Here is a 19,406-nt window from a genome sequence, read left to right on the forward strand (position 1 = left end):
GGGAACTGGCTGATAGACAATACCCAGAGGCTGACAGTAAATAGTTCCTCCTTAAACTGGCAACTGGTCACAAGTGGGGTCCCCCAGGGATTGATATTGGGCCCAATGCCATTTAACATCTTCATAAGTGACCCTGATGTTGGGATTAAGAGCACCCTGATGAAGTTTGCTGATGACACCAAGATGAGTGGAGAGACAGACACTCCAGAAGGGAGAGGCACCCTCCAGGATGATCTGGACAGACTGGAGGAATGGGCTAGCAGGAACCTTATGAAATTCAACAGGGAGAACAGTAAGGTCTTTCACCTGGGAACACATAACCCAGGAGTGCAGTTCAGACTGGGATCCACCTGGCTGGAGAGCAGCCCTGTGGAAAGGGGGGACCTGGGGGTCTTGGTGGATAACAGGCTTAACAGGAGTGAACAGTGTGTGGTAGTGGCAAAGAAAGCCAACAGGAGGCCGGGTTGCATCATCTAGGGCATCACCAGCAGAGATAAAGAAGCCATGGTCCTGCTCTACTCGGCACTTGTCAGACCACACCTGGAGTACTGGGTCCAGTTTTGGTCCCCGCTCTACAAAAAGGATGCAGACAGGCTGGAGAGGGTCCAGAGAAGGGCTACAAGAATGATCAGAGGACTGGAGGATGTGCCATATGAGGAGAGGCTGAGAAAACTGGATTTGTTCAGCCTGGTGAAAAGGAAGTTTAGGGGAGACTTCATTACCATGTTCCAGTACTTAAAGGCTGGCTACCAAGATGGAAACTCCCCATTTACAAGGAGTCACATGGAAAAGACAAGGGGTAATGGGCACAAGTTGCTCCTGGGGAGATTCCAATGGGACTCAAGGGTAAATTTTTCACCATGAGGATGGTCAAACATTGGAATAGTCTCCCAAGGGAAGTGGTAGATTCTCCCACATCAGACAGTTTTAAGTCTCAGCTTGACAGGGTGCTGAGCCATCTCATACAAACTATAGTAGTTTCTAGAAAGGTTAGATCAGATGATCCTTGAGGCCCCTTCCAACCTGGCATTCTGTGATTCTATGATTCTATAATTTCTTACCCAACGTGTGGTCCATCCATTGAATTCGTATCACTTCAGTTTAGATACCAGGATGTTGTGCAGAACATTGTTGAATGCTTTGCACAGGTCCAGGCAGATGACATCAGTTACTCTCCCCTTGTCCACCAATGCCATGACCCCATTGTAAAAGGCAACCAAATTAGTCAGGCAGGATTTGCCCTTAGAGAAGCTATGTCGGCTGTCACCAATCAACCCTTTGTTTTCCATGTGCCTTGGCAGGACCTTCAGAAAGATCTGCTCTATGATCTTGCCAGGCACAGAGGTGGCACTGATTGTTCTATAGTTCCCTGAGTCTTCCTTTTTTCCCTTTTGAGAAATGCAGATTATGTTTCCCCTTTTCCAGTCAGTGGGAAATTCACCATACTGCCAAGACTTTTAAAATAAGATGGACAGTGGCTTTGCAACTTCAGGAGCTGTGGATGAATCCTGCCAGGTCTAATGGAATTGTCCTCTCAACCCCTCTGTCACTACGAGAGGGAAAACTACAGGGAAAAAAAAAAAAAAAAAAAAAGATAAAGAAAAAATGCCTAGTTCAGAACCAGTCTGTGAAATCGTGGCCTTTATGGCTCTATGAACCCTAACCCTAAAGGTAATGGCCACGTGGGGCTTAGACCCTGGTGCCCAGCCTCATGCAAGGGTAGGCCAGCTGAGAAAGCTGTGGAGAGAGCAATGTTGGTGAAGTGCCTTACTCAACTTGGCATGCCTTGACCAGTCCCAGTGTCCCTGGACTTCTAGGCTTTGTGGTTCTCTGAATTCTAACCCTAAAAATAATGGATCTGTGGGACAGAGGCCATGGTCCGCAGCACCACGGGTGACCCAGAGGAGAAAGATGTGGAGGGAGCAATCTTGGTGCAGTGTTGTACTTCACTTGGCATGCCTTGTCCAGCCTCAAGTGTCCCTGGACCTCTAGGCTTTGTGGTTCTCCAAACCCTAGCCCTTACCCTAAATATAATGGATTTGTGGAACTGAGGCCTTGGGCCACAGCACCATGGGTGGCCCAGATGAGAAAGGTTTTGAGGGAGCAATGTTGGTGCACGGTCTACTACTTTTGGCATGCCTTTTCCAGGCCTAGTGTCCCTAGAACTCTAGACCCTAACCCAACTGTAACCCTTGTGAGAATGGATTTTTTGGACAGAGGCTCCAGACTTGTCCAGACTCATTGTCCCTAGAGCTCTAGGCTTTGGGGTTCTCTGAACCTTAACCCTAACCCCAAGGGTAATAGTCTCGTACAGCTCAGGCCATCATCTCCAGCCCCATGTGTAGGCTTTAAGTTATAATATCCTGAGCCACAGAAAATAAAGACTTCTTATGTTGCCTGTGTGATATATTTCATTTTATTAAATGAAAGTCACCGTTATACTGGCAACATTTACCTGACATATATCTATGTACCTTTTTTGCAGAAATACTACTTCTATTTTATAGTCTTTTAAAATGTGAATAGTAAGGTAAGAATATTGTGATATGAAGGGCTTCATGGCATCCAGGGTTTTTTTTTTTCCTCCATTAAAATAGCTGCTACAGAGTTTATTTATTAATAATATTTCCTCTTTTTGCTACAGCCTAACAAACTACAGTCAGCATTGCTCTTCTGATTATCAAATAAATGCTTATGACAATTCTTGTTATAGAACCATATTTCATAAAGGGCAATATATGAGATAAATAATGTCAGTAGAAACGACTTGTGCACAATTGACTGTCACAATGAGTAATTTTCCTTTATTCATAAATGTAAAGAACCATTACACTTCCTGTATATTTCATCAAGAATCTCCCAGATTGTTATAAAATATTAATAGAAAAAGGCCTTGAAGGTCACTGTGCAGTCCACCTGCTGGTAGGTGGGATTTTGTCCAGCCCAGCTGTACAGGCACAAGGAGTCACTGTGACTTTATTTAACCAAGTCTGCAACTGGGAGCAGCGCCTCATCATCACGTTGCTCGTTTCATCCGGAACATCTACATTTTTGTTTCTTGAGTTCACCCTGTTATTCCTACTTCCACCCTGGCTGGGTTTGGCCTCGAAAAACGTTCCAACAGGGACTACAGTCTTCTTTCAGAAGTCGAAGCTTTTCGTACTTAAAGTTTATTCTGCTGCCAACAAACGTCCTTGGAGCTTGTGAAGACCCACGGTTTAAAATTAAGTACATCGGAGGGACGAGCCGCCGAACGCCAGGCGGTGCAGCCTCGGGACGCGCGGGGGCACCGCGCTGGCTCCAGGGCCAGAAGGACACGAATCCGGGGAGCGCTGCCCCCGGAGGTGCCGCGAAGCCGCCCGGGCTCCCCTCCCGGTGCGGCCCCGGGGCGGGGCGGGGCAGGGCAGGGCGGTGGCGGCGGCTCAGCCCCGCAGCCGGTTGCGGGGCGGGGAGGCGCCTCCTCCGGCATGTGGAAAGTTTCGGGGCGGCGGTGGCGGGAGGGCTGCGCCGGGGCCGGGGCTACCGCACCTGCTTGGCAGCGGCCCCCCCGGGCGCCCCCGGCCCGCCAGGCGCCGCCCCGTCCCTCCGAGGCCGGGCAGGGCCGGGCCACCCCCCGGCAGCGCCGCACGCCCCGCCGGCGTCGCCCGGCGGTTATTAACGGCTGCCGCCGGGGAGGAGCGGCCGTTCCCGGGAAGATGGCAAGCCGCAGCCTGCGCCTGCTGCTCCTCGGGTACCTGGGGGTCCTGAGCTGTAAGTGGCCGCGTCCCTTCCCCGCGGAGCAGGCGCGGGGGCCAGCGCGTACCGCTCCCTTCGAGGGCGCCCCGGCCCTGGGCGGGGGGGAAGTCGGTGCCCCCTCAGTCTGTGTGTCCCTGCAGGGGGGTGGGCTCGCCCGGGCCCTTCCCCGGCTGCCGCCCGGGCCCTGCCCTGCCGAGAGCCGCGCCCGAGGCACCGCACCCTCTGGCCGGGGGGTCGTGTCTCCTCCCTCTCCCCCGGAACGAGAGGAGCCAATTTGTCTCTCCAGCAGCGACATAAAAGCGTCCCATGCTGCAGCTGAGGGAGTGCGCACTGATTATTTCCGTGTGTCTCGTGTTTTCGCACAGATGTAACCTGTTTCAGGGCAAGCCAGTTGCTTTCTGCGGTGGTGGAAACTTTAGGATGCAGGCTGCGTAGTTTGCTTTCCTGATGGCCTTTCCAAGATGAATGTGCAAGTAACGGGATCGTGTTTTCTGTTGCCAGCACTGGGTGCTGCAGCTCCAGAACAGACTTATGTTTCAGATATTTATATGGTGTCTTACTGTCTAACTCCTTAAAAACAACATAGGGAGAGAGGGGGATGTTAAAATATGTTGATACAAGCTGCCCTACCCAGAAAACACATGGAAATAAAAACAAAACAAACGAGATCATGGGGCCACATACCTGCAAAGAACTAGTGAATTAATATATAGTGTTAACAGTGGCAGTCGTGTGGTAAGATTGCGTCTTACTGTGCTTCTGCTGGATGCTTCTTGTATGTGTCCTGCTGCCATTTTAGGGAAAGAGGCTGTACATGGAAAGAGTGTTTTGAAATAGTGTTAAGAAAATAATTGTGTAGTGTAGTCTTCCAATGAAGTGATCTGGGACCAGGTGCTGGGATGGGTTCTAAATCCATTGTGGTTGTGGGACATCCACAGTGCTGATGCTGGTATGTTCTGTTGTTTACCTTTGCACCCAACAGAAACTTGTGTGTGTGTAAACTCCTATTTTGCAGATGAAGGACGAGTTCTGCCTAGGAGAGACTCGGAAGTTTCATGTTTCTGTTAGGTCTTCGGTTTGGTGGTAGATTTTCTCTCCCTTTGCTTCGATGAGACCTTATGGAAACTAGGGCTACTAGATGAGCAGACTTTCTCTTTCATATAGTAAACAATACTAAGAATTATTTTCTTGGAAATTTTTTTCTTCATTTGTTGTTAATTGCATGGGTATATGTGACCAGATGAGGCTGCTGTGTTTTTTTTTTTGTCAGAAATTTCGGTGTCTTCAGGCTGCTTAGCTCTCTGGTTAGTTGTGACTGCTGGCACTGCTGGCTTTGATCAGTGAGAAATGATAGAGGGTGGTTTGTAAGCAGTACAGTGGATCAAAGTCTGGTGCCTACACTGTTGTCAGGCTTGTATTTTTTTCCTCCCTTTCTGCCCAAACTCTAAAGAGATGTCAGGTGGGGAGGAAGTTTACCAGCAAGGTGCTGATAAGAGGTCCTAGCGTGAAGAAAGTGACTGTAGATGGTTGTGCAAATGCTGTTTGTTTGTGCGAGCCAGAGGAAATCCAGGCAGAAATTCAGGCAATTGGGAGTCTGCTGCTGCCCCTGGGGATGAAGTTATGTTCACATTAACAGTAAGACTGAGTAATACTAGTGTCCAAGTCAGGTGTGTGGGCTGAGTGGCCTCTTACGTGGGACTGGGGCCCAGTGTGCCATGGAGATAGAGAGGAATGGGCAGAAACTAATGAGGAAAAGAAATAAGTGGTTGATACCTGGATTGTGTGAACATTATATTGTGGAGTAGGTCTAAAGAACTTGTTTGGTAGTTCAGCTGCGGAAGTAAAGAGCTGTATAATTTAGTCAAAGGACATGAACAGAGCCAAGAGCAGCGCTGAGGTAGGTTTTCACTGCTTTTCAGTGAGAACTTACTAAGAAGTAGTAATAATCTGCAGAAATAGTGGTTTCTCTGAGTTAAAGTTTCTCTTCTGCCTTTAATTGAGGGGAAAGTAGGGGAGCTGGAGGTCTTCAATCGTATTCTTTGTCAGCCTGAGTTTCTGAAACTGATGTTAACTAGAAAATTTTAAAAGGTGCCCCAGAAGAAGAGCTGTAAGCTTTGTTGACAAGACAGAAAATGTACAGAAATCATTGTTATTAGTCATCATGGCTACTCTGAAGGAGATAGTATGTACTGATGAACTGGCCTTTTTGTAAAGCTTCTAGGTGTGATTTTTCTTGTGTAAGTGTACATTAGAAATTAAACTTAAGCTGGTGATGCTGGAATCAAATCCAGTACAATGTGTCTGAGGACATTGCAGAGGCAATAAATAGTGTCTTATATAAGCATTTGATGGAACTCACCAAAGTGTTTTTAGCAATATATAAGGTGACGTTTTTTGTTCTTCTTTGGGTTTTTTTTGCTTTAAAACAAATAGTCCTTAGTGCTTAGGAATCTTTCAGCCAGATAGATAGATTCTAGACTAAAAAAAACCTTTTGTGTCTTCACCCCCCAAAAAGAAGTCATAAAGCACAATGTACCATGGATGTAGTCAAAACTGAGAATATTGTCAATGCCCAGTCTTCTGTTGAACCCTCTTTGTTTGCTGGATTAACTGGGTAGGGACTTCCTCTGATTTCTAAAGCAGAGTCCATATTCAGGTGAGATGGGATGTATTAAATGTGTGAGACTGCATACTTCTCTAGTAATATCTGTACAACATAATACTATAAACCAGACTGTCAATTTTTAGAGGGGGAGTGAAGGGAAGAGACATCAAAGGAAGGTTCCTGCTCTTGCTGTTGTATTTGAGAAGCAGCATTTCTTTGCTGTAGACTGCTGGTGGTCTACAAATCTACACAGACTCTTGGACATGGTAACAAAGGCTGAGATGACAGTAAGCTTCTTTAATATAAATAAACAAATTGGCTACAGAAAAACAGTGCTTGTTTCTAATGTACTAATGTTCAGCCTAACTTTTGTTTTATGACTGTGGTGATACTGCACAGGATACCTGAATGCTTCTAAAACATAAAAATTGAGGACTTGGTTAGAAGACCTTCCTGTCTAAAAATGAGGCATGCTCCTCTTTCTAGTTGATGTTACAGCCTTCACAATTTCATCCTCTTGATTAGCTTCTCAGAGCTCCGAAGAAACTTTGATTGTGAGTTAATGGCACATCTCTCAGAAATCATGGCCTTTGCTGCATTTTAGCAAGTCATGCTACCTCCCTTAAACCTAGATGTGTTGTTTGGACGGGGCTCTCTATTTCTGAAAGGCCTTAGCCAGAAGAAAGGCTGTCCTCTCTCTCTCTCCTTTTGCCTCCAGCAGAGTGGAGGCAAAAAGAGCTGGTCCCTGGTTGGCCCTGTGATATCCTTAGTTCAGATTACTGGCCCTATGTTACAGCATGTTATTTTGGATGTGTAAAACAAAAAGTGAGGGTGACTGTCTTCCCTTACTGCATACAGGAGATGAGAAATGCACCTGGAAACATCAGGTCAAGACAATTGCAATTCCTTTTGCTTTTTTTGGTTTAAGGTGTATGTATGCAAGTGGAAGACTTGCTTTTGCTGTCACTTGGCCTATGAGGTCCTGTTTTCTCAGTTTTAATGTTGCAACAATTCTTTGTTCATGTCATAGAACATGGATTTCTGGTAATTGTAAATACCGTAGAGCATCTGGCATTGATAATGAGAGTTAAAACTATCACTGTGATTAGCAGATCTAATTGAGCCTGGATGAGGTCTTCTTACTGGCTATTTAACTGAATTACAGAAAGATACTTTTGAGATTGTTTCCTGTATTATACCTGTATTTCCTACTGCAGACTGGTTTGGCAACAACATGGTAGCTGCCAGGTTCTGTTGCAGAAACTGGCTGATGGCATTCACAAATTATTAGTAAGAACTCCCAAGTAGTTGAACTTTGTCTTTACCTTTTCTCTTTACCTTTTCTCTTTAGCTGACTGACTTAACAAAAACATGTGGGATCTTTTATGACCTAGAGCTACCAAACTTGCCTTCATCCACTGACTAACCCCAGATATTACTGGCGGTGCTTGCAGACCTGTTTTTAAATAATTGAGCTAAAAAATGTTGAAGAAAGCTTTTACCCTCCCTCAAAGGGTGTCTCAGGTGCTTTAGGTTTTTTTCAAGTGCTGGTGGTCACAAGAAGACCTCTTAAGTATGGGAGAACCTTCTTGTACAACTGTTACTTTAAAAATCCAGTTTTCTCATTATTTTAGATAAATAATTTCTTCACTGGAGATGGACAGTGACATGCATGTGAATCTTCAGCAGCAGTAGTAAGCAGCTTCCCTTATTGGAGCAAGGGGTGTAGGTTTGGGTTGTCAGTGCTTTTGGAGGGGCAGGAAAAACTAGTAATTTAGTTCTGAAACTGGAATTTAAAAGTTTACATATGATTTAATCTACTTGGAGACCATCAACACTCAAAACATCACCTTTATGTTGAAGCACTTTTGAAGACAGTCTGTTTATCATCAGTTCCGTACAGCTGGTGATCTCTTTTAGGAATACTTTGATAAAAGTAAGGCTTAGTGTCACACCTTCTTGTGGCAGTGCTAGAGGTGACTCCACTGTAAATGCTTACGTAAAGGAAGGTTACTGGGAAATGTTCACACAGCCAGAAATGTCCACATCGCAATATAAATACCTTGTTTATCAAAACAATTTAAGCACAAGGTAGACACTTTTATTTGTCATTGTGGACTATTTGCCAGGGCCATATGGAATGGCTAAATCAAGGTTCCCTTCAAGTTATACAATGATATGAAGAAAAAAAAAAAAAGAAGCTTAAGATAGTGTCCCTGTGGATCTATACAAAGCTATCTTATTGCTGGTTTTTGATTCTTTGGCTTTTTGAGGGTTTTTTTCTGCACCATAATAACTTTGTGGCACTATTGCATATATGTGGGAAAATAGATGGTTTATGAATTCTTCTTTTCTAGTTTAGTGGCTAATTGACAATGGGGTGAGCACTTTACTGGAAACTGAGGGAAATGTTATGTGGAAGCTGAAAACCAGTTTAACAGTAATTTATTCTATCCTGGTTAGCTCACCTTCCTCTTCTCCTTGCCCCCCCTCTTCTCCCCCCTCCCCTCCTCTCTCCAATCCTGTACAGCTAGCTTTGTTTCAGTTTTACTCTCTGGCATGTCTTTTCCCAGCTTGAGTACTCTTCAAAGAAGTACCAGTTTTAACAAACCATTTCTGCAGAAAAGTGCACCACATCTTCCTCAAAGCATTGTACGTTACTGTGCTGTAATTCCACCACAGGAAGCTAAAAGCAAATATTATGGTGTCTTGTATTCAAGACAAATGATTTGTTTCCTTCATCTAAATACTGGGGTTTTTGGGGAAATGAATATGCATTTCTAAGAATGAGACAGCAGATGAGGAGCACTTGGATAATTGCCAGTGCTTCTGCTCACCTGTATTTCCAAAGTGACTTCTTTTCTGGAGGGCTTAAATTAGTTATGTGACCTCTGTGCTAACAGTATATTACTGAGCACTCAAGTGCTTATATAAAATTTCTTAAACAAGGCAGAAGGTGAGCTTGGCAGCTGAACATCTGGTCCTTTTCATTGTCTGTTTCTGACATACCCTGGGAGGTAGAAGAAGGAGCTTTTGGAGAGAGAAGAAGTGGAAAATAGCCTTTTCTGAACAACAGCAAGTAATACAACAATGGTAGCTGCTGAACCACTATTAAGTCTTTAAAACCTGCTGGTTAATAGGAATTAAAACAGACAACCACTTTCTCTCAAAGATCATTTGCAAGTGAAAACATGATAGAAAAATCTGGTAGTATTCCTTTTTGAATGCTTGCTTTTTACATGTTCAAAACTTAGCAGTTTTCAGTAAGAGACAGGGAGATCAAATTTGCATTAAAATAGCTAAGACCTGATCCTGGCTGTCTAAGAAAGTAAAAAATGGTCAGATGATCTGGAAAGAACATAGGCTACACGTATGAAGTTTCAACAGATTTATTTACATGGCTTTTGTTCGGGTTAACTTCTTACGGGTTGAACATGGTCTTGAGCCCATCCAAACCACTGGATCACACTCAAAAGGAAACAAAATATTATCATCTAGATGGAAAATTATATATTATAGGGTTGTTTTGGTATCCTATGTTAAAAATAGGGACTGTTTTGCTGTTCACAAACTGCTATCATAGTACTTGGAGGTAATGATGGAACGTGGTCTTGAGAAGTTACTTTTGCTCACATTAATAAAATAATTAAAATTATTATGTAGTGTATTTCAGACTGCACAAAGTGCCCAGTATGAACTGGAAGAAATTCTTGGGGATAGTTACACTAAGGACTTGTGTATGTTGGCTAGAGCTCGGTTAGAGTTGGAGAAATGTTTGTGCTTGGCATACTTGTAAACATATGAGGAAACAATATGCAGAACACCAGAGTTTGAATACATAATATGTGAGTTAGACAGCAGTTTACCATTTGAATGTATATAAAGTACTTACCTCCAGGAGACCCTTATTCATAACTGAAGCCTTCCAGTAGCTATACTGGCAAAAAAAAAAAAAAAGTAAAAACTAATCATCTGGAGTGAATGTGTAGGTATATCTAGGTGCATGTTATTGTTAGCTTTTGTGCTCCAGTACTCTGTTTCTAAAAAGTTGTGTTAAAAATTAAGTATTGGTTCTTTGCCATTTCACTGTTGGGCCACCGAAACTGATTTTCTACCCCTCCTCTGGTCTTAAACCTAGTCAACTACAAAGGTGAGAAATCATCTCTTAAACTCCTGTCTCGTTTGTGGCTCTTGTTGTGTGTACCCTTGTGCCAGATTGACTGTGAGTGTGACAGGGCTTTGATGCAACTTTGACACTGTTCAAACTGGTGGTGGCGAGCTCTTCTGAAACTGAGATTCAAGCAAATTGTCCCACATATTAAATACCAAAGGGCTATACTTCTGTATTTGAGGAGGCTGCTTCTCTGCCTAAATACAGAGAGGACACAGTGGCTGTGTCCTCACACAGGGGCTTTGGTGTGCCAAGGGGCAAGGAAGGCTGCTGGCCAGGAGCCCCTGCAGCTTTGGCTGAAGGCGTAGCTCCGTAGCATTGGCTAGGACCTTCTGAGCCACCATTTTGATGCTACAGAGCTTTGCTGGTCTGAATGACTGGTGTTAAGGTGCTGAGCTTCCTTGAGAGCTTGAACAGTTTTAAAATGTAGACTGGGGGAAGGTCATGGCCTGCTGAGAATAAAGCTGATCGATGCTATATGAAAGGTGTGGGTGTTACTTCACTCCTAAATTGCACAAATTAATTTTAAGCAGAAATACATTCTTTTTGTAATAAACATGACATGATTTAAGACAAATTGAATGCTGCTGCTGAATTAAACATATTTTAGCGTGATTTCATGCCAATCAAGATTGTCAAGATTTGGAAAAGAGTATAAATTTTAGTGATGTCTAACAGATAAATGCATATACTTAATTGCTTGATACTTAGAAGTTTACAACTAATGAGTGACTTATACTACACATAAAGAGCTCCAGCTTGTTTCTGACATTTGCAACTCCTAACTGTAGGAATAATTAAATAGAGGAGGATTATTTCTAAATCAGAAGTAGCAGAATATAGCAAGGCATCACTGGTATTTGCTTATCACTGTTCTGAAACAAAAATATGTGATAAATATTAACTGGCTTGAATTCTTTTGTTGTGTGTTCTTGGTTTCTTGGTTGTTTTTTTTGTTGTTGTTGTTTGGTTTGGTTTGTTGTTTTCCCTGTGTCCATTCATGTCCTGTGCTTTTCTTTAAAGAACAAATGTGTATCACAGGGATTTTTTTGGAAGATGGGGAAGGGGTGTGTCCCTCCTTTTTCTTTTTTTTTTTTCCTTTCTCATTTTCTTTCTCCTCTAATGTCCACAAAGCCAAATTAAAAGATCGTTAATAGCAATGCTTAGATATTGGAAGACTTTCTGTAGAAAAGGTCTTTATCCTCTGAGAAGACTTAGTAGCTTTCCATTTAAATGTCAGTAAATATTTTTATGTGAAAGATAAATGTTTTCTTTTCAGTCAGTATTTGAGTTTTCTTTGTATCTTGCAGTGAATGTGGCTGTTGCCTTCTGTTCACCAACAAAATGGTCCTCCCTGGTGTAATGTGATTCACCAATACACAAGAATGTCATAATCATTTGAGAGGTTCTTGAAAGGAAAACCAGTATTTCAGTACTGGAATTAGGGCAACAGAGCATCTGAAAATGTAAAAGAGAGGGAGGATTGGGATAACCAGGTGGTAGTAAGGGCTCATAAGACTTTTTAGATTATGCTGTTGTAGTGTTGGAGTGACTAGTAAAGCAAACAAATTCAGACACTCCAGATTCACTGGTAACATCAAAAGTTGGTGCCTGGGAGAGGAGATAGAGAGAATTAAGCAGATGTGTCCATAGTGGAAGTATGCTTAGACTTAAACAGGCAACACTTTGGACTGCATTAGTGTATGGGTTTGCTACTTGCAATAACAGTCGTAAGAGGCTGCCCACCCCTTAATCTGTACCATCTACATCATGCCCAGATTCTACACCACTCTTCCTGTTTATACACACTGGGCATCACTTGCTTTGTATATTATTTTATTAGCATTGGTATTATTAACCCTTCTCTCCTTGTGCTGTCTGATTAAACTTTGTATATCACAACCTATTGGGCCCCACACTGGGCACCAAAAATCAGTAATTGTTAAAGTCCAGCTGGCAACTAAGCACCATGTGGCTGCTCGCTCACTCCTCCCCCAGTGGGTTAGGGAGAAGAATTAGAAGAAAAAGGTAAAACTTGTGGGTTCTCATAAAACTTTCAGACAGATATTTTGTCTTCCAGTAAAATAGTAGAACCTAAAATAATAGAATATCTATATAAATAAAATCTGCCAAACCCAAAACATAGTTTTACTCTTCCTTTTGGAAAGCTGGGAATAAAGTCGGTATTTAGGATCAGCCTAGCATTTGATAAACTCTGAACACAACTGATTTTAACTTAATCCAATTTTTTGAGGGGGTGAAGTTGAACTTGGATCTGGTTGGCATCTTTAACAATTGATTATATATATCAGCATATGCTCTGTCACACTCTCAAAGCAAAAGAGCAGCTTAGAGGTAGAGCGGGATGGGCAAGGAACAGAACTGCTGTGCATTACTGAAGCAATGCTTTGGATTCCAACACAAATTAGATGTTACAAGCAGTTAACAAAATATTGGGAGGAGGTAAGGAGGAATTTGCCCTTCTTTTGAAGCTGAATCAGCTCATATTGCATGAATACAAAGAGAAGAAGAGGGACAAATAAGGAGTTGAGAGAAATCATGTTGACATCAGTCAAATTAGTAGTGTAGCTTGTGTGTCTGGTATGTACATAAAGAAGCTGACTGGAATGCTAGTGCCCTTGTTTACCAGCATACTATTAAAAATAGTATTTCCAATATAGATATGTTAGTAACTTAAATACCTTCTGGTTTTGGGGTTGGATTACACATCTGAAAACAAGAAAAATTATCTGCTGCATCATGTTGCTATTAAGGCTGCAATCCTGCACTTAAGTGCCGTGTTTGAATCCCTTATAACTGAATGGAGCCCTGCTAAAATCTTGTATGAAAAATGTGGTATGAAATCTGATTATTTTAGATTGTTAGTTGCGGTGACTGAAGATTAGACAGTCCATTTTCTTTAGCTGCCTCTGCCTTGGGATGTGAAATATATGCTGGTTGGACAGATAGTATCCAAGGAAGATCCTATGACTAAATGTGGCAAGGGTCTTAGACTGTTTAAGTAGAAGATATATGTAGACTTGGGTATAAAGAGTTGCATATTTGTAAGCTCTGAACTGGATACTCTTTCCTGGGAAAAACTAATTAATTTTTCCTTGTTAGGAACCTGTTCCTTATCTGCCTTAAGACAATAACCAACACTTGTAAACATAAACCATAAAAGTGTATGGGCTTATTTTACAAAGGTGCTTTCAGCACAGCTGTTGTACTTTCACACAGCTGGTGATGAGTTCCTCTTCTAGAAGAGAAATGCTGCTAGCAATCTATTATTCAACAAGCCATCTTGTTCTCTTACTTGATTTCTTGACCACTCATAGATCTGCTTTGTACTCTCCAGGCTCATTGAAAGAAGCTGAGCCCTGCAACAACAGAGGGACTAAATATGTAAATGCGCTCAGATCCTCCTCTTACTAAAATAAGGAATTCTGGCAAGTTAGAGCTGAACTTTGAAGACCTTAGTTTGTGTTTGGATTCCATATAATCACAGCACTTGTGCTGATCTGTTTGCCTATATAATCTATTTGCCAGTATAGTCACACAGAATCATCACAATCTGAAAAGACCTCTAAGATTGCCTAGTCAAACCATCTACCTGGGGGAGGTACAGCACAACTCACCCAAACAAACAATAACAACAACAACAAAACAAAACCAAAACCACCCACCCCATAAAATCCACAAGAATACACAGCCCACAAAAATGCCACCATGCCCACTAGAGCATGCCCTGAAGTGCCACATGTAAATGTTTCTCAAATACCTTCAGGGATGGTGACTGCAACACCTCCCAGGGCAGCCTGTTACAGTGCTTGATGACTCTGTCAGTATAGAAATTCTTTCTAATATCCAGTCTAAACTTCCCCTGCTGCGGTGTTTGGCCATTTCCTCTAGTCCTGTCGTTTTTCACTTGGGAGAAGAGGCTACTACCTGCCTCCCTACAACCTCCTTTCAGGTAGTTGTAGAAAGTAATGAGGTCTCTCCTCAGCCTCCTCCAAACTAAACAACCCTAGTTCCCTTGGCCGCTCCTCATAGGACTTCTTCTCTAGTCCCTTCAGCAGTTTGGTGGCTCTTCTCTGGTCACTCTCCAGCACCTCAGTGTCCTTCCTATAGTGAGGGACCCAGAACTACACACAGTACTCAAGCTATGGCCTCACCAGTGAGTATAGGGGCACAATCACTTCTCTACTCCTGCTGGCCACTCTATTCCTGATGCAGGCCAGGATGCTGTTGATCTTCTTGGCTACCTGGGCACACTGCTGGCTCATGTTAAGCCAGCTGTCAGCTAGCGCCCCCAGGTCCTTTTCCTAGGCCTGTTTATTCACTCATCATTCTCAAAAAGAGATCCTTAATCTGAAGTTAGTTGACCTGAGTTGAAGAAGTTAAAGCACCTTCAAAGTGGTATTATTTTGTCTTAGTTCTAAAGGAAACTTCAGTTTAGGCAATACTAGGATCACACGAGTTTCTAAAGCATAAATATCTCACGAGCAGTTGGTTATAAAGGCAATGCAGGCAGAAGTAGGCAAAAGAGAGGCAAAACCACAGTTCAAAGCAGCATATATACCTGTCTGGGAGCTATAGCTTCATGAAATCTGTTGAACTATTGTAACAAGGGTTCTAGGAAAGTTTTTTGATAATATTGTAGTTTATGTGCACTGTAGAGTGTTCCAGCTATAGCCATTTTAAGCACTGAATTGCACTTGAGAAGCTGACTCCTTAATTAGATAACGTTTATTCTTAAAAAAGAGAGAGAGAGAGAGAGAGAGAGAAAATTCCCAGCTTTTCTGTTCCTGGTACTATTTATTTTTCTGAACTGTGACTAGATTGACTATTTAATTCTGACAAGATTTCTTTGTCTTCCATACAAATAATTTTGTCTTCTGGATTTATTTATTGATTGTTGTAGTTTTACAGCATTACTGAACTACTGACTTTTTTTTTAGTTTTTTTTGTGAGAGTGAAACAGCTGGTACTTTCTTAGTTTAAGTACCTGCAGACAAGATCATCAACTCCTATTACATGAAGCAGCAAATCAGTGAATTGTGAATGTTAGCTCACACACTGAGCTTCCCCTTGTGACGCAAAGCAGTGTTTCATTAGCAAAACTTACCCAAATATTCTCAAGGATGTGGCTCCTAACACATCTCTTCCGTTCAGAAGCTGTGATGATCACAAGTTAACATTTATGCTTGATTTAAAAATAAATAAACAAAGCACAGAGATACTCTATTATGTTTATTCCTGTTTCCTCTGTTAACTTTCCAGTGTTGTTCTAATGTTTTCTAATCTGAATACCCATATGTTGTTTTGCTTGTGTAGCTTTTAATGTCCTGAAAACTGTAGTGGTTTTTTATTTTGGTTTTCTTTTTTACCATCTTCATCCCCTCTAAGGAAAACTTGGCACCTGTTAATGTGACCTATTGTTTCCAGCTCTGCCTTCCGGAGGATTTCTTCTAATCACCCTTCTTTAAGCCTACAAAACATCTTCTGTTTGTTCTAGCTTCTCTTGATACATAGCAGACTTAATTGAATTGAAAGCTTCAGACTTGTTCCAAAGTGCTGGAAGATGCTTCTCTAAAATTTTATATTAAAGGACTAAATTATCTATTTGAGGCCTGTAGAACTAGGCTAAAATATGTATTCATACAGTAAATTACAATGTTGATTGAAAGTAATAGTCGTCAAACATGACTGTTAGCTGCTGCTGACACGAGGATTCTATTGAGCAAACTTGGCAGTGTAAGAGATCATGTGTGAATGAAAATGGGATGAGCTAATTCGGCAGTTGATTTTGGATTATTAGAGAGTGTTCACCAAATAATTTTGGCCAGGAAAGAAGTGATCATCATGTTCCCAGCTCATATTAACAAAGAACCCGGTCTGTAGTCTGGAGGAAAAAAAGAAATTAAAAAGTTAAGTTCAGTGCTATTTATCACTATTAGGATGTAGTCCTAAAATTCGTGGTTCAAGTGAAATTTGCTCGAGTGAAAACACTGCTACTACCCCCAGTTGCTGGAAACATCTCCACAGAAATCCCAGATTCACAAATCATTGCACAAGGCTCTTGCTGAGTACTTGCATTTTGAGAGCATCCTACTGTTTTTGGAAGTACTCTTGACTTTTTTTTTTTTTTAATTAATAGAAAGGCTAGCTAGAATGAAGTAATGGTGTGTTCCAAAGTCAGCAAAAAATGAATGGGAGAAAGCCTGTGTAAAACCCTTTTTAAAAACTCACCACAAGGAGTTGTTCTTACATTCACTGCATGTTCTTGGTCAATATGTGCTTCAGAGATAACTTTTTTTTAATTAATGTATCATCTCCTTCAATAGGGGACATAGGGTGACAATGTTGACTTGGCTTTATTACACTTTGCTGAAAATCAGACATTTGGGCATAGTTGGTCAACTTAGCAAGTTACCTGCTACTTGGGATCTGTCTGCAATGCACAGTTCTGGTTAGCTAGCTACTCCTATGCCTTTAGAAGGCAGAACATTATATGTACTCATGCAGTGAGAGTGCTTTGTATAAATGCTTAGATTCGTCAAAAAGGGTTTCAGAAGACCTACTGGGGAAAAAAACCCACAAACAACAAACACCAACAACTGCTATGAACTTGAGAAGGGACTGAGGATGCACAGGAAATTTGGTTCCAGCTTTAATTAATGAGACTGGCTATGGGAAGTGAGATTCTTCACTGCAACAATGTATTTACTTACAGCTTAAAATTGTAATGTCTTCATACTCTTCCTAGCACCTAGAGACTTGCTATTAATTTGCTTTCAGGCTTTTTTGGCTAGGTAATGTGTATTTGTAGGTGTATAAATAAGCTGATTTATTGGAAGTGTTAGTGCTTTTTTAATTGCTTGGCGATTCCAGCAAAAGTCACTTACAGGTTGTAGGAAATTCCAGAGATCTGCATCTTGAATTGTGGGCCAGAATGGTCGTGTGGGTTTGGAGGGAGGGGTGGGGTTGTTTTAGTTTCCCAACTCTGTGGTGTTTCAGAACTGGTTTTACGGTTGATGTAAATCTGTCTAGTACTATTGACTTCAGAGGAAGATGCCAGGTTGCATTGGGCACGTAGCTTTGTTGTTTAAATGCAACAATCATTCTGTGACAATTTCTTTAGGCATTTGCACAGGCCAAGTGTTTTGCTGAATCATTTACACTTAGTAATGCAACTGTACGCCTGTTTCTTCAGATGACTGCTGTAGTGTGTAATAGGAGGCGAGCAGGGTAACAACGGCAAGGGGTTTCTACTCTCTTAGCCAATTCTCATGTTCTTTTGAAACATGATGGTGCTAGACACAAGCTGTGAGCATCCTGATGCATCTTAAAATAAGCAACAGCTGAAGCAGCTGTAGTTTTGCACCACATTTACAATCTGAGCCACTGCTGAGTTGCTGTGGAAACCACTGTTGAGCAGGACTGGGAAAGGACTGGAAAATAGGGGTTTTTGTGAGAGCCCAGCTAGTTTAAAACCCCATCCCCCGTTTTCAGAAGCTCCCCTTGAATTGCCATGGAGACAAGAAGAGTAACAGAGTTTTGAGCCTTGTAAAAATGCAAGCTATAAATATTTGTTTGGTTAATAGCAGATGTTTTCTGGATTGTCTCTCTGTTGGAATAAACTCCATGCTACATTGAACCTTTGCAAGCCGTGAATTCAAACCATTCCTCTCTCCTGTGTGAGTAGAAAATGATGAGGCAAAAAGAAAAAAAAAAACAAACCCAAACTTTTGAAGGTAATTGAATTTTATATTTTTATTATTAATTTGGTTTAAAAAATATATAATTACTTAATTTTTATGTGAGTTTCCCACACCACCTTATTCAGTCATCTTTCCATGTTGGTGGACTGCTGAAAGCACTTAGGAAACTGTTCAGTTTATCTGGAATAGTTTTATTTTGATGTTCAGTTTCTTCAGAAAGCCTGACCTAAATATTCTCTTCCCTTCTCCCAGGCCACTTGATTTTTATTCCCTGCTTTCCCCTCTACAAGCACTTCCAGTTTTGTGTTACCAGAGCCAACTGTCCTTGGGGCTCTGCTCTGAAATGAATCATTAACATGGTGTTAAACTCTTAGGACTAATAACTAGATAATTGGCTGTGAAAACTTTAGTCTCTTATTACTTTTACTTTTACAAATGAAAACCTCTTTGCTCTGTAGTTTAAGTGTTTAACATGAGAACTTATTTCACCTGTGAGATTGAGAGGTCCTTGGAACATCCAATACCAGCTTTTAATACAGGTAGAAATCTTTCTCTTGGTCACCTTGTGACAAAGCTTCTTATCCTCTGTTAAGTAACTCCTGGCTGGACGAAAATGCAGTTCTGCATTCTGTTTCTCATGTGATTTCCATTGTAAAGGCAGAGAAAATTAAGCTGATTAAAACCTACTTTCTATAACAGATGATTGCAAAGGATTGGTTTTGTTACATCCAAATAAAACAGTGGGTTTTGTATTAGGCTCTAGACCTCTGGATAAGTAATTAGTAGTAAATCCGAGTAAAACTGTTTGAACTTGAGCAGCTTGGCCATTTAAACTGTCACTTTAGCCTAAGTTTTGGTGGTTTGTTTGCTTTTGGTTTTTTAGGGTTTTTTTGTTTGGTTCTTTGATAGTTTATTTTTGTTTGGGGGGGTTTTACACTTGTTTTGCTCTGTTTTGTTTTCCAGAAACAGCCTACTACTTGTCAGGCTTTTCTGTTTGGAGGAACCACCAAAAATCACCCTTTAGGGTGACACCTTGCTTTGTTTCAGTAGAGGTCCTCCAGGCATGATACCATAAAACTTGATTGCTTTGTCTTACTTGAGTATCTGTAGATAATTTGTTTATTTATATATATATATACACATATATAAATTTGACTGCTTTTGCTCTTAA

At 41.6% G+C, this 19,406-nt stretch overlaps 1 protein-coding gene across 5 annotated transcripts in view; it reads left to right on the forward strand.

Moving 5' to 3' along the window:
• The first annotated feature begins 3,446 nt into the window (after positions 1-3,446).
• JAM2 (junctional adhesion molecule 2) overlaps positions 3,447-19,406 on the forward strand; it is a 36,973-nt gene continuing 21,013 nt past the window's right edge. For 2 of the 5 annotated variants that reach the window (XM_051625450.1, XM_051625459.1), the window contains exon 1: positions 3,447-3,750. In XM_051625450.1, the coding sequence (XP_051481410.1) occupies positions 3,468-3,750 (283 nt within the window). In that variant the 5' untranslated portion in view covers positions 3,447-3,467. Of the gene's footprint in view, positions 3,751-18,247; positions 18,269-19,406 lie in introns of those variants that run through there. The other 3 variants (XM_051625486.1, XM_051625469.1, XM_051625478.1) reach the window with 2 other exon arrangements.

Source organism: Apus apus, chromosome 1 (genome assembly GCF_020740795.1).
Source record: "Apus apus isolate bApuApu2 chromosome 1, bApuApu2.pri.cur, whole genome shotgun sequence".
NCBI classification, from domain to species: Eukaryota; Metazoa; Chordata; class Aves; order Apodiformes; family Apodidae; genus Apus; species Apus apus.